An 11,942-nucleotide genomic window follows, 5' to 3' on the forward strand; every position below is an offset into this window, starting at 1 on the left:
TGAAAGCCTGCGTGCGCTAGTACCGCTTGCCACGAGTTCCCAGAATCCTTTGCGGTTCTACCCGTGAATGACGTCACATTTTCAATCTCTATATAATATGCGTGTTAAATTTTATATTTGGGGTAAAATATCAAGTCTTTTCAAGTAAACCGGTTCAAGTCCAATTCAAGTCCCAAGTCATTGGTGTAAAAGTCCAAGTCAAGTCACAAGTCTGAGAACATTTTTTCAAGTCAAGTCTAAAGTCATAAAATTAATGACTCGAGTCTGACTCGAGTCCAAGTCATGTGACTCGAGTCCACACCTCTGCTTCACAATCCATGACTTTAATGTTGAGTACAATTTAAACAGTCGAGTCTTCATCCTCATGGGCTAAATTACCAAAATAATTTTTGTAGCAGGCTATAAACATGTATATTGCTCCTGTAAAGCTGGGCATTTTAACATATCATGTGAGGACTGACTTACTTTTGAGCCGACCTCAAGTGGAAGTTGCACTTTTAGCCTTGGAGTTGGCTGCTTGGCAAGAAATAGTTTATTCAAGTTTGTACTTCACTTATAGATCGTTCAACAAACAAGCTGCTGGACATAGCTTTCTAGTCATTTTCCTGGCCTGCAGATGTCTACAAGGAGGCACAAAAACTCATAGTAGTAGAGTCTTTCTTCTGTATACCAGGCATGAGGTGGGTTATGCCCCTGGAAACACTCCCTGCAAATTAAGATAAGCTTAATGACACTTTTCATCACAGTATAAATAACTATCCTGTATGTCGGGTCAATTGGAGCTTGGCTCCCTCTGTCTCAGCTGTTGAAGGCTCTGTGTGGGCAAGAACGTCTGCTTGTCTCTGAAAATAGCACAGGGGGCAACATGAGAGTGTGGCCCAAGAAAAACACACGTTATGGAAGGGCTGACCTGCAGAGATTGCAACATCAACCATCCTGTTGGTGCCTCTCAGATGTGATCTCCCCCGGTGCCAGACTGGTGTTTCAGACCTGAGTGGTGGCCTGAGACAGACTGCATGTTCAGAGGAACAGACAGACTTGAAAACAAGGTAAGTTAATCTTTTGTTATTTACATGCCTGTATTATACAGTGGGGCAAAAAAGTATTTAGTCAGCCACCGATTGTGCAAGTTCCCCCACTTAAAATGATGACAGAGGTCAGTAATTTGCACCAGAGGTACACTTCAACTGTGAGAGACAGAATGTGAAAAAAAAATCCATGAATTCACATGGTAGGATTTGTAAAGAATTTATTCGTAAATTAGGGTGGAAAATAAGTATTTGGTCACCTCAAACATGGAAAATCTCTGGCTCTCACAGACCTGTAACGTCTTCTGTAAGAAGCTTTTCTGTCCCCCACTCGTTACCTGTATGAATGGCACCTGTTTGAACTCATCATCTGTATAAAAGACACCTGTCCACAGCCTCAATCAGTCAGACTCCAAACTCCGCCATGGCCAAGACCAAAGAGCTCTCGAAGGACACCAGGAAAAGTATTGTAGACCTGCACCAGACTGGGAAGAGTGAATCTACAATAGGCAAGCAGCTTGGTGTGAAAAAATCAACTGTGGGAGCAATCATCAGAAAATGGAAGACATACAAGACCACTGATAATCTCCCTCGATCTGGGGCTCCACGCAAGATCTCATCCCGTGGGGTCAAAATGATCATGAGAACGGTGAGCAAAGATCCCAGAACCACACGGGGGGACCTGGTGAATGACCTGCAGAGAGCTGGGACCAAAGTAACAAAGGTCACCATCAGTAACACACTACAACGGCAGGGAATCAAATCCCGCAGTGCCAGACGTGTTCCGCTGCTGAAGCCAGTGCATGTCCAGGCCCGTCTGAAGTTTGCCAGAGAGCACATGGATGATACAGCAGAGGATTGGGAGAATGTCATGTGGTCAGATGAAACCAAAGTAGAACTTTTTGGTATAAACTCAACTCGTCATGTTTGGAGGACGAAGAATACTGAGTTGCATCCCAAGAACACCATACCTACTGTGAAGCATGGGGGTGGAAACATCATGCTATGGGGCTGTTTTTCTGCCAAGGGGACAGGACGACTGATCCGTGTTAAGGACAGAATGAATGGGGCCATGTATCGTGAGATTTTGAGCCAAAACCTCCTTCCATCAGTGAGAACTTTGAAGATGAAACGAGGCTGGGTCTTCCAACATGACAATGATCCAAAACACACCGCCCGGGCAACAAAGGAGTGGCTCCGTAAGAAGCATTTGAAAGTCCTGGAGTGGCCTAGCCAGTCTCCAGACCTCAACCCCATAGAAAATCTGTGGCGGGAGTTGAAAGTCAGTGTTGCTCGGCGACAGCCCCAAAACATCACTGCTCTCGAGAAGATCTGCATGGAGGAATGGGCCAAAATACCAGCTACTGTGTGTGCAAACCTGGTAAAGACCTATAGTAAACGTTTGACCTCTGTTATTGCCAACAAAGGTTATGTTACAAAGTATTGAGTTGTATTTTTGTTATTGACCAAATACTTATTTTCCACCCTAATTTACGAATAAATTCTTTACAAATCCTACCATGTGGATTCATGGATTTTTTTTTCACATTCTGTCTCTCACAGTTGAAGTGTACCTCTGGTGCAAATTACTGACCTCTGTCATCATTTTAAGTGGGGGAACTTGCACAATCGGTGGCTGACTAAATACTTTTTTGCCCCACTGTATGTCATGAGTCACTCGTGCTGTTCATTTATATCTATAATTATAAACAAAGGGGAGTGATCTGTGTTGGGGATTTGCATGCTTGTATTCTTAAGTTTGAACATGTGTCATGGAGAATTTTTTATTTTTTTTAATACATTGTGTGCTAGGTAAGTCTGTTAAATTTACAATAAACTTATTGTACTATTCTTAGTTAGTGTATTGTCTGTCTTGTCTTAATGTTGGTTTAAAATGGAGCACTGTAACAAAAAATAATTTCCCCCAGGGATCAATAAAGTATTCTGATTCTGATTCTGATTCTGATAAATTTGAATAATCCCATCTAATTTTTCCCTATCATCTCCATCTCAGCTCTGCTGGAATAATGGGGGATCTGAGACAGACCATTGGGGTCATGTCACAGACGATATGTCCGAGCTCACGAGTTCCATCTGAGGAGGACCTAAAGGCTCCAAATGGTGTTAAAGAAGAGAAAATGCAGATGAAGAGGGAGATTTCTCTCCTGAATGGGATCTGCCTCATTGTGGGCAACATGATCGGCTCTGGGATTTTTGTTTCACCAAAGGGCGTACTCATGTACAGCGCTTCTTATGGACTGTCGCTGCTCATCTGGGCTCTTGGCGGGATCTTCTCAGTGTTTGGGGCTTTGTGCTACGCAGAGCTCGGCACCACCATCACCAAATCTGGAGCCAGCTACGCCTACATCCTGGAGTCTTTTGGTGGCTTCTTGGCTTTCATTCGTCTGTGGACGTCCATCCTCCTGATCGAGCCAGCCAGCCAGGCTGTGATTTCGCTGACATTCGCCAACTACCTGGTGGAGGCTTTCTACCCCACCTGCCAGCCGCCGTATGCTGCTGTCCGCCTCCTTGCTGCAGCCTGTCTCTGTAAGAAACACAGCTGTGTCTGAATGAGTGTGCCCACTGGGTTTTGTATTGAGCTGTAAATGTGGATTTTTAAATGAAACAAAATGTGCTGTTGCAGTTTGCTGCAGAAAAAGCTTAAATTTACTAACTACTCACATTTGACTCTAGCATGCTTTTGGTATACCTACGAGTTCATGGTCGACTCAATGACAGCAAGGACATTGTTCCTTAAGTCTTGTAGTTTGTTTAGATGCAACTTTGCAAAGTTAAGCTATGCTGCCATGTCCTTTTTAGAGAGAAGAGGCTTTCTCCTCCCAACCTTTCCAAACAAAGCTATAGTCATTCAGTCTTTCTTTCTAAGTGCACTCTTGTAAACTGTAACATTTAACATGTTTACTGAGGCCTGTAGGGTCTGAGATGTAGCTCTTGGGGGTTTTTGCAGTTTCTCTTAATGTTGCAGTGTGACCTTTGGGGTGATTTTGTTGGAACATCCACTCCTGGGATGATTGCGACATGTGTTAACACACACTTGAAACTCTAAACCACCAAACCGCTAAAACTTCAGCTTGATTTCTGTGGAAGGAGTGAGAATGCACTTGTTTTCTCAATGCCAAGTCTAAATTTGTATCAATTAAAGCCATTTCATTTCTTTTTAACCTCTACAAACAATTATTAAATTAATTAATAAAGCATCTACTTGGTAAACCTTGGTTAAACACATTCCTGCACTGGGTTTTAATTACATAATTATGGTGACACAATCCAATATTGCTACTTGTAATTTTACCCTGATATAGCCACAGCTTATATTAAGTTACTACTGATGAACACCTACCCTTATCCACTCCTGCCAGTTCGAAAACACAGCCCAGGGGCTCAGTGGTTAGTGCTCTTGCTTCACTGTTTTCTGTTTCAAGCTTGGGCCTGAATTTTCTGTGTGGAGGTCTAGTTTGTCACTGGAGCTGCCCACTGCTAATGCTTCGAATGACCCAAATTAATTTCCTTACAGTCCCTAAACATGTATATCTTGCAGAATACAGTGTGGCTTTTATTGTGAGGCAGTCAGGAGAAATGTAAAATGTTTTGTTTCGTTTCGAATAGTTGAGTAAAACCAGATTAAAAGAGCTTTAGTGCTGCCCACAGTCACATCTGATCTATTCATGCCAGTACCAAACCCGATAGCCCTTTGTAGTACTGGCATAAGCTAAAGTTAGGCTGCCAGTCCCATGTCACAGAGTTTTGCAGTGATTGGATTGCAGACTGTAGCAAGCAGAAGTGTTATTTACGTGAGAGAGCAGCGATGCTGTGAATCACCCATCGCTCTACCAAGAAGTGTGATTCTGTTTTGGTATCCTCGAGCCATTTGCAGCCCACAGAAAGAAAGGAGCAGTGTGAGAGAGTCAGGTTTCTGTTTGCTACAAACTGCTTTAGTTTCACAAACTGCTGGCTAAACTGCTGTGTCATGCAGGATTCCTTAATGTACATCGTAGAAAGCAGAAGCAGTGTTTCTGTGTTTGGTCATGTTTGTTCATTGCCTTCATCCTCTACTTTGTACCAGGTATCCTCATCTTCATTAACTGTGCTTATGTGAAGTGGGGGACTCTAGTGCAGGACATCTTCACTTATGCCAAACTGATGTCACTTTTCCTCATCATTATTATAGGAATCCTGAAGATATCCAGTGGTAAGTGAAAGTAAAAGTAAGAATTCGTGTGGGAAAGCTAAATAAAATGTTACACTCAAAGTAAAACTCGATCTTGTCTTTGTGTAGGAGAAACGAAGAGCTTTGAGAACCCGATGGAGGGCTCCACGGCAGACCCCGGCGCCATCGCTTTGGCCCTCTACTCAGCTCTCTTCTCCTACTCTGGCTGGGACACGCTCAACTATGTAACTGAGGAGATTTGTAACCCAGAGAGGTGACTGAGGCAGTGAAATGAAAAAGAAAATGCACTCAGACTCGTACGCTCGAGGCTCCATGGCAACTTCTGACTAGATTGTATTTCCTGCTTTTAGCTTAGTGATGAGAAATCCACTAAAAGTTAATTTTTGACAGTCCTGATCAATCAGAGTAGAAGGGTTAACATGCCTTTGAGCAGATTAGCTGAGATAGTACAGACAATAAAAATGAGCCACTGGACTCCTGCACTAAAACACAGCACTGACTATATTTTTAATGTCCACTCACAGCATTATACATCTGTGTAACGAGAACAAACAAAAAACATGACGGAGAATCATCTTAATGAAAGATTCGTGCAAAGCTGCTTATTTTGGAACACCATTAGGAAATCACAAATATACAGTGGCCCAATAAGAAAAACGCTGCAAAAGCACACAAAACAAAACGGAAATAGGAAAAAACACAAGGGAAGTGTTTTTGGAGAGACAATAACCCGACGGACCAGTTGCAGGAACCCAAAACCATGCTACGTATAATACTGATGATGGATTTTTATGCTAATAGTTAGGCTAACACACTTACCTCTCATCTTTTCTTTCCTCACAAAACCGATAGATCCTCCACTACTTTTAAGTGTCTCCCAGCGCAATTCTTAGCATATTTTGGTTCCTGCAACTGGTCCGTGGAGTTATTGTGTCCCCAGAAACACTTCCCTTGTGCTTTTGGAAATCTGTTTTTTCCTATTTCCGTTGTCGTTTTTCCTATTTCTGTTTTCTTATTGCTGGTGTTTTCTTAAGTTGCAGTCCGTTTGGCCTCTCTGGGCCACCATACAAATAGCTATTTGTACGTAGATTATCAGATATCACCGACATTGAAGTCAAATAAATTCTCTCTAGATAACTTAAAGGAAAGCCCCCAAAACTCTGAAAGAGTGACTGTTTAATAGCCCTGATAAAATAAGTAAATTTCTCTACAGCCAGTGTTGTAGCTAAGGTAGAAAACCAATCCTATGAGTCATTTTCCGTGTTACAGCAACAACTCTTCTTACCAATAACAAACACATTTCTAAAAAGCTCTTTTGATTCTGTGAAATGTTAAAATTAGCAGGATGCAAACCTAATATAAAAGCTTAGGGTCAGAAGGTATTTGTTTGAAAATTTTGTGTTTTGCATTGAATGTTTCACACATTTTCTTTAAATCCACAATATTGTAATTATTGTGCTTTTCACCTTCCAAAAGGCAGGTCATTGTTTTGTTTGCTCTTAGAAGCAGCAGATATTTTAAGCAAAAAAGTATTTTAAAAAAACTACACTACACTACATCCACGCTCTATGGTTCTGTCCACCAGTTCAGAAATTTTGGCGTGAGATATGGGAAGACTTATCAAAGTGTCTGAAATGTAACATTCCAGCCTCCCCTTTAGTATGCTTGCTGGGCGACTTGGATGAGGTCACTGCAGAAATAAACACAGCCCACGTTGTTTTTACTGCCCTATGCATTGCCAAGAAAATGGTCCTCATTAACTGGAAAAATAAAAATAATCTTAATTCTAACCAATATAAAAACCATCTAATAGATCACATTAGTCTTGATACAACATCTGCCATCACATTTGATCATTTGGGCTCCTTTGATCGGCTTCATCACCTAGTGGGGGTGGGGGGTCATGGTTTGGTCCTGCCTTCGCTATTGTGGTTGATATGGGGGTAGGGACGGCCTTAGGGCGTCTCGGGAGTCCCTAGGGACGTTTCCCTAGAGGGACTAACCTGGGGGATGTGGCCATGACCTGGTTAGGAGCTCTGGGGCTCTTGGATGGTGTTTTCCTTGTGGCTGCGTACAGTGGAGATGGGGAGGGTCTGTGCTGGCGGACGTTGGTTACTGGCCTGGTAGCCTGGCTGCCCCTGGGAGGCTTGGGGGTCTGGTGGGTGCTCCGCCCCCCGGTCTGGGGTGCTGGCCGGGCCTTGGGGGCTTGGGTCCTGGCTGTTGTGTCGCCGGAGCAGTGGGCGGGTGGGTGCAGGGGGGCTCAGCCCCAGTGCAGGGGACCTCTGGTGTATCGGCCCTACTAGGGGGCTCTCTAACTGGTGGGGAGGTTGTTATATCTTTGCAGGTGGTCTCCTCACTACAGGACCTCACTCTGCAGGTGGGGGGAGAGATATAGGAGAGGTGGAGAATGAACTCAACCTGGGTGTCTATTGTCTTGTGTAGTTTGGGAGTTGATTGGATGATGGGGTGGGTGCAGTTTTCTCTGGGGTGGAGTCGGGTGGGCTGCCCCGGACTCTGTGGGGCTGGGCGGTGCTGCTGCTGCGGGCCCCGGTCCGGATGGGTCTGGGCCCCCTTGCCCTGGTGGGTTCCAGAGTGTGGGGGTGCCTACTGGGGTCAGCGGGGGAGCTGGCCCCAGGGAGGGGCCGCTTGCCCCTCCCTTTCTTCCCTCCCCATCCTCAGCTGCCTCCCTATTCCCGCTCTACCACACCCACCCACACACCCAGGGCTTGGGGTGCAGGTATGTCACCAGGGTGCAGGGGAGGCACTCCCCCTCTGTCCCCTTCTGGCCGCCTGTGCCTCAATTTTATTCTGCAACCTAGACATCCACATTACTCACACTCTCACATAACACATACATATAGGGCCTTGGGGGTGGGCACGTTTTACAGCATCCAGAGGATGGTCGGTGTACTCCAACCCACCTCTGGCGCTGGTGCCCTACCCTCAATTTTAAATGCATTTAGACACTAAGGGTTTTCGGGAAGAGCCGTGCTGCTCTCTGAGAGGAAGCTAGTACCATGCTCTCCTGAGTTTTAAATGCAGTTTAGAACAGCACACAGCAACACTACATATGAGCGGGCGTAGGGAGGTTTGAGGTCTTCACTCACCCCGGTTCTGTTGGCCGTCAGGGCTTGGGGGCTGGGAGGAGGTGCTGGCCGTCAGACTGGGGTCTGGGATGCGGGGCCTCCCTGCTACTGCAGATAAGGAGGTGGTCCGCTTGCCTCCACCCCAGAGAGAAGGGTTACATCTCCTGGGTCTAGGTGGGGCTTGCCCCTCTGGGGGCGGGGGTACCTGGACCTGGGATATAGAGTATGTTTGGGGAGTGTGACTGTCTGTGCAGTGTCTATTTGTGTCTGTCTACACTTTGGGCGAGTGCCGAGTATTTGGTTGTGCATATGGGGTGGGAATGCACGTTTGTGTCTGCGTGCGCCTGTTCGTCTGTGTCTATATGTCAGGTTGGGTCTTAGACTCCACCTCTCTGGGAACATCTCAGGCCCTCTAAAGTACGGAGGCCTATCTCCCCTCACCACACTCCTTCCGGGGGACGGGATGCCCTCAGGCCTCTGGCCTCTGGGCCTGAAGCTCGGTCCCCTCTGGCACAGCTGGCTGCCGGCAGAGCCCGCGGGCACGCCACTGCAACCCCCTCTGGCCTCTGCTCTGTAGCTGCGGGGTGACCTCTCCTTTGGGGCTCTACTCAGCTCTTCCCAGGAGGGTGGCACGGTTCCCCCCCCCTTTGGTGGTCCTCCTCGGGTCCTCGTACTCTGGGGCCTCTGGATGTCTGGGGCCTGGATCTCCTCCATACCTGCTTCATGCCCTGGGGGACGGGGCTGTGGCTCCCCACACTCCCTAGCAGATCGTTACATGGAGAAACCTTTGGAATACAAGCGTGCTGATCCACACAGGTGTGCACACGGGTGTTCACGCGGACTACACCTTTCTTGGCTGCTGCCTCAAAGCACATTGTGCGCTGTCTATCTTGCGTGCTGCACAATATCATTTATTATTTAGTATCTACTGATATCTACTGCTAGCTAGTTTATTGTGATGGTGCTGTTTTTTTTTTTATTATGTTGCTCTTTGTTGTTTGCTTTCTCTTGTTTTGTTTTTTTCTCCATACAGGTGACCCAGGTGTTTTGTTTGTTTGTTTGTTTTTCTTTCTTTTTTTTTTCTTTCTTCTCCCCCTTCTCACCGTCTCTTCTCCCCTTTGGTTTTCTTTCTCTCCCTCTCTTTCTTTCATTCTTTCTCCCTGTCCTATCCCCCAGTCATGTCTGTCCCGTTTGTAGCAACTGCAAATAAAATAAATACATAATTATAATAAAAGTCAATCAAATGGACCAATATGGCAAGGCCATGATGATCCAATTGGTAAAATAAATCCGCTTGGCATCTTTCTTGGCCTTAAGACAACAATTCTGATGGCTAAAGATCCAAACGGGACACAAAAAAAAAACAAACAAAAAAAAACAAAAAAGAAAACTACACTACAGAGGCATTACACACTACCTGCCCATCACCAGACTGTGTGCAGACCCATTTGGACACCAGCTGGGAACGACAGCGAAGCATGCAGTAGCTACAGAGTCCTTCAAAAACTGGTGGAGACCAAAACAAGAGCTAAAAGACAGCGAATAGTGGACATTTATAAGACAGAAAAATGCTTGACTCCCAAAGAAGAGCTACTAAAGCAACCTAAATGGTGATAATACGCCTAATTTCATTATCACAGGTTTAACTGCAGATGATTTCAGTTACTTTCACAAGTCTTATTGTAGCACAGCGTCCCATAACTGTCTTTTAATCACTATCTGAACACTTTTAAATTGTGTATTGTTGGCATGAAACCAGCTGCTATTCTTTGTCCCAGCTCTGTGTAAAACATATTCCTGAACAAAAGGAAATGAAGTGTAGGAGCTGAAGTCAGATTCTTCTGTAATCGCCGTGTGTGATTATGCTTTTGTTGCAGAAATCTGCCCCTGGCCATCGCCATTTCCATGCCCATAGTGACCATCATCTACCTACTGACCAACGTGGCGTACTATGTGGTTCTAGACATGTCCTCTCTGCTTGCCAGTGACGCTGTCGCTGTGGTGAGACACCTGAGAGTTTCGTTCCTGCTAAATATAGGTCTGTTCAGCTTAGACCAGGACATTTTGTTCTCTGAGATGAAAACAGGACTTGAGAAAATAAAGTAATGTAACATCTACGTCAGCTGCAGAAAATATAAGGGTTTAAGGCCGCGACAGACCCTTAGGAAAACTGCTCAGATCTCTTCATCGTCAATATGTAGTGTGAATTAACCAATGCAAATGTGACCCCACAGACATTTGGAAATGCGGTCCTGGGGCCGTTCAGCTGGATCATCCCTGTTTCTGTAGCCATGTCCTGCTATGGAGGACTCAATGCTTCCGTCATTGCTGCTTCACGGTAATGAGAAAATACAGAGTGTGTCCCAACTTACGCTGTGATGGCACTTGTGATGGAAGTATGACTGATGAAGTATGTTCCCACTAACCTTCCACCTCGCTGATCACACAGGCTGTTTTTTGTTGGAGCCAGAGAGGGTCACCTCCCCAACAGTCTGAGTCTGATTCACCTGAAGCGCTACACGCCCATACCTGCTCTGCTATTCAACGTTAGAAACAAAACTGCCTTGTAAAACACAAATGAACGTGTTTCATCATACCACGATCCCATGGGGATTCTTTACTTGTCCTTGTGCTGTGTGGCTACAGGGCTTAATGGGCCTGATTTTCCTGTGTGTGAGGGACGTGTTTCAGCTCATCAACTACTTCAGCTTCAGCTACTGGCTCTATGTGGGTCTCTCTGTGGCTGGCCTCATCTACCTACGCATCACCCAGCCGGAAAGATACAGACCTGTCAAGGTGACGCTTCTTTTTTTTTTAAGTTCGACCTTTTTTGAAGAAAAGGTCAGAGATCCAAATAACATGATATTTAGGATCCACATACATCATTCCCTATATGCCTCTATGCTGTCAACACCAACAATGCCAGCAGGAAACCTAGCTTTAAATAGCTATATAGCATTAATATCATATCATTCTGACATTCAGAACAATCTACTATCCTTGATAGAGAGGTCAGAGGTCAAATATGGCATGATATTTTATCATATACAGGACTTTCTAAATGTTACCAACACACACCACAGCTGTAAGAGGTTATAAGAGGCAGTCAGCAAAGCGTTGGCTTTGGTGTGATATCTAGCGCCCAGTAGGTTTACATACAAACATTTGAAAACAGGAAAGCTGGCATGAACGGTGCCAAAGAGAGGAACCGAAACTGATAAGGGTGCGTGGCAGTCTGGGATCTCAACTTAAAACAGGAAGTCACGAGCACATTAAGAAAGGTCAGATATGTATTTTGTTTGACGTGACATCATTTCTGTATGCTAGCTTGCCAACTTCTTTGACCTTCACAATTAACGTCACCGAGTTTATTTACACTAGATTAACAATTCATGGTTTAAAGATTATACCCATTCAGCTGTAGCGCTGCTGAAACACTAGCATGAATGAGGAGAAAATGCGTGACTTGCCCCTCGTTATCTACAACACAAAAGCAACAAATACACATTTAAGAGCGAATTAAGCTGTCGAGTGGTTGTAAGAAAATATAAAAACATTTTCAGATTCTGCTAAAGTGCTGTCCCCAAATCTGACCTCTCCCATCACAACAAACTGTTTTCACTTCCTGCTACTGCCATC

The 11,942-nt window shown here is 45.0% G+C and overlaps 1 protein-coding gene across 1 annotated transcript in view; it reads left to right on the plus strand.

Annotated features, from left to right (window-relative positions):
• Positions 1-924: 924 nt before the first annotated feature.
• Positions 925-11,942, plus strand: part of LOC113010624 (Y+L amino acid transporter 2) — a 13,484-nt gene continuing 2,466 nt past the window's right edge. The window contains exons 1-8 of the mRNA XM_026149793.1: positions 925-1,049; positions 3,043-3,575; positions 5,113-5,238; positions 5,326-5,470; positions 10,181-10,304; positions 10,538-10,641; positions 10,753-10,849; positions 10,950-11,099. Of these exons, the coding sequence (XP_026005578.1) occupies positions 3,056-3,575; positions 5,113-5,238; positions 5,326-5,470; positions 10,181-10,304; positions 10,538-10,641; positions 10,753-10,849; positions 10,950-11,099 (1,266 nt within the window). The 5' untranslated portion in view covers positions 925-1,049; positions 3,043-3,055. The remainder of the gene's footprint in view (positions 1,050-3,042; positions 3,576-5,112; positions 5,239-5,325; positions 5,471-10,180; positions 10,305-10,537; positions 10,642-10,752; positions 10,850-10,949; positions 11,100-11,942) is intronic.

The sequence above is a fragment of the Astatotilapia calliptera genome, chromosome 18, assembly GCF_900246225.1.
Source record: "Astatotilapia calliptera chromosome 18, fAstCal1.2, whole genome shotgun sequence".
NCBI classification, from domain to species: domain Eukaryota; kingdom Metazoa; phylum Chordata; class Actinopteri; order Cichliformes; family Cichlidae; genus Astatotilapia; species Astatotilapia calliptera.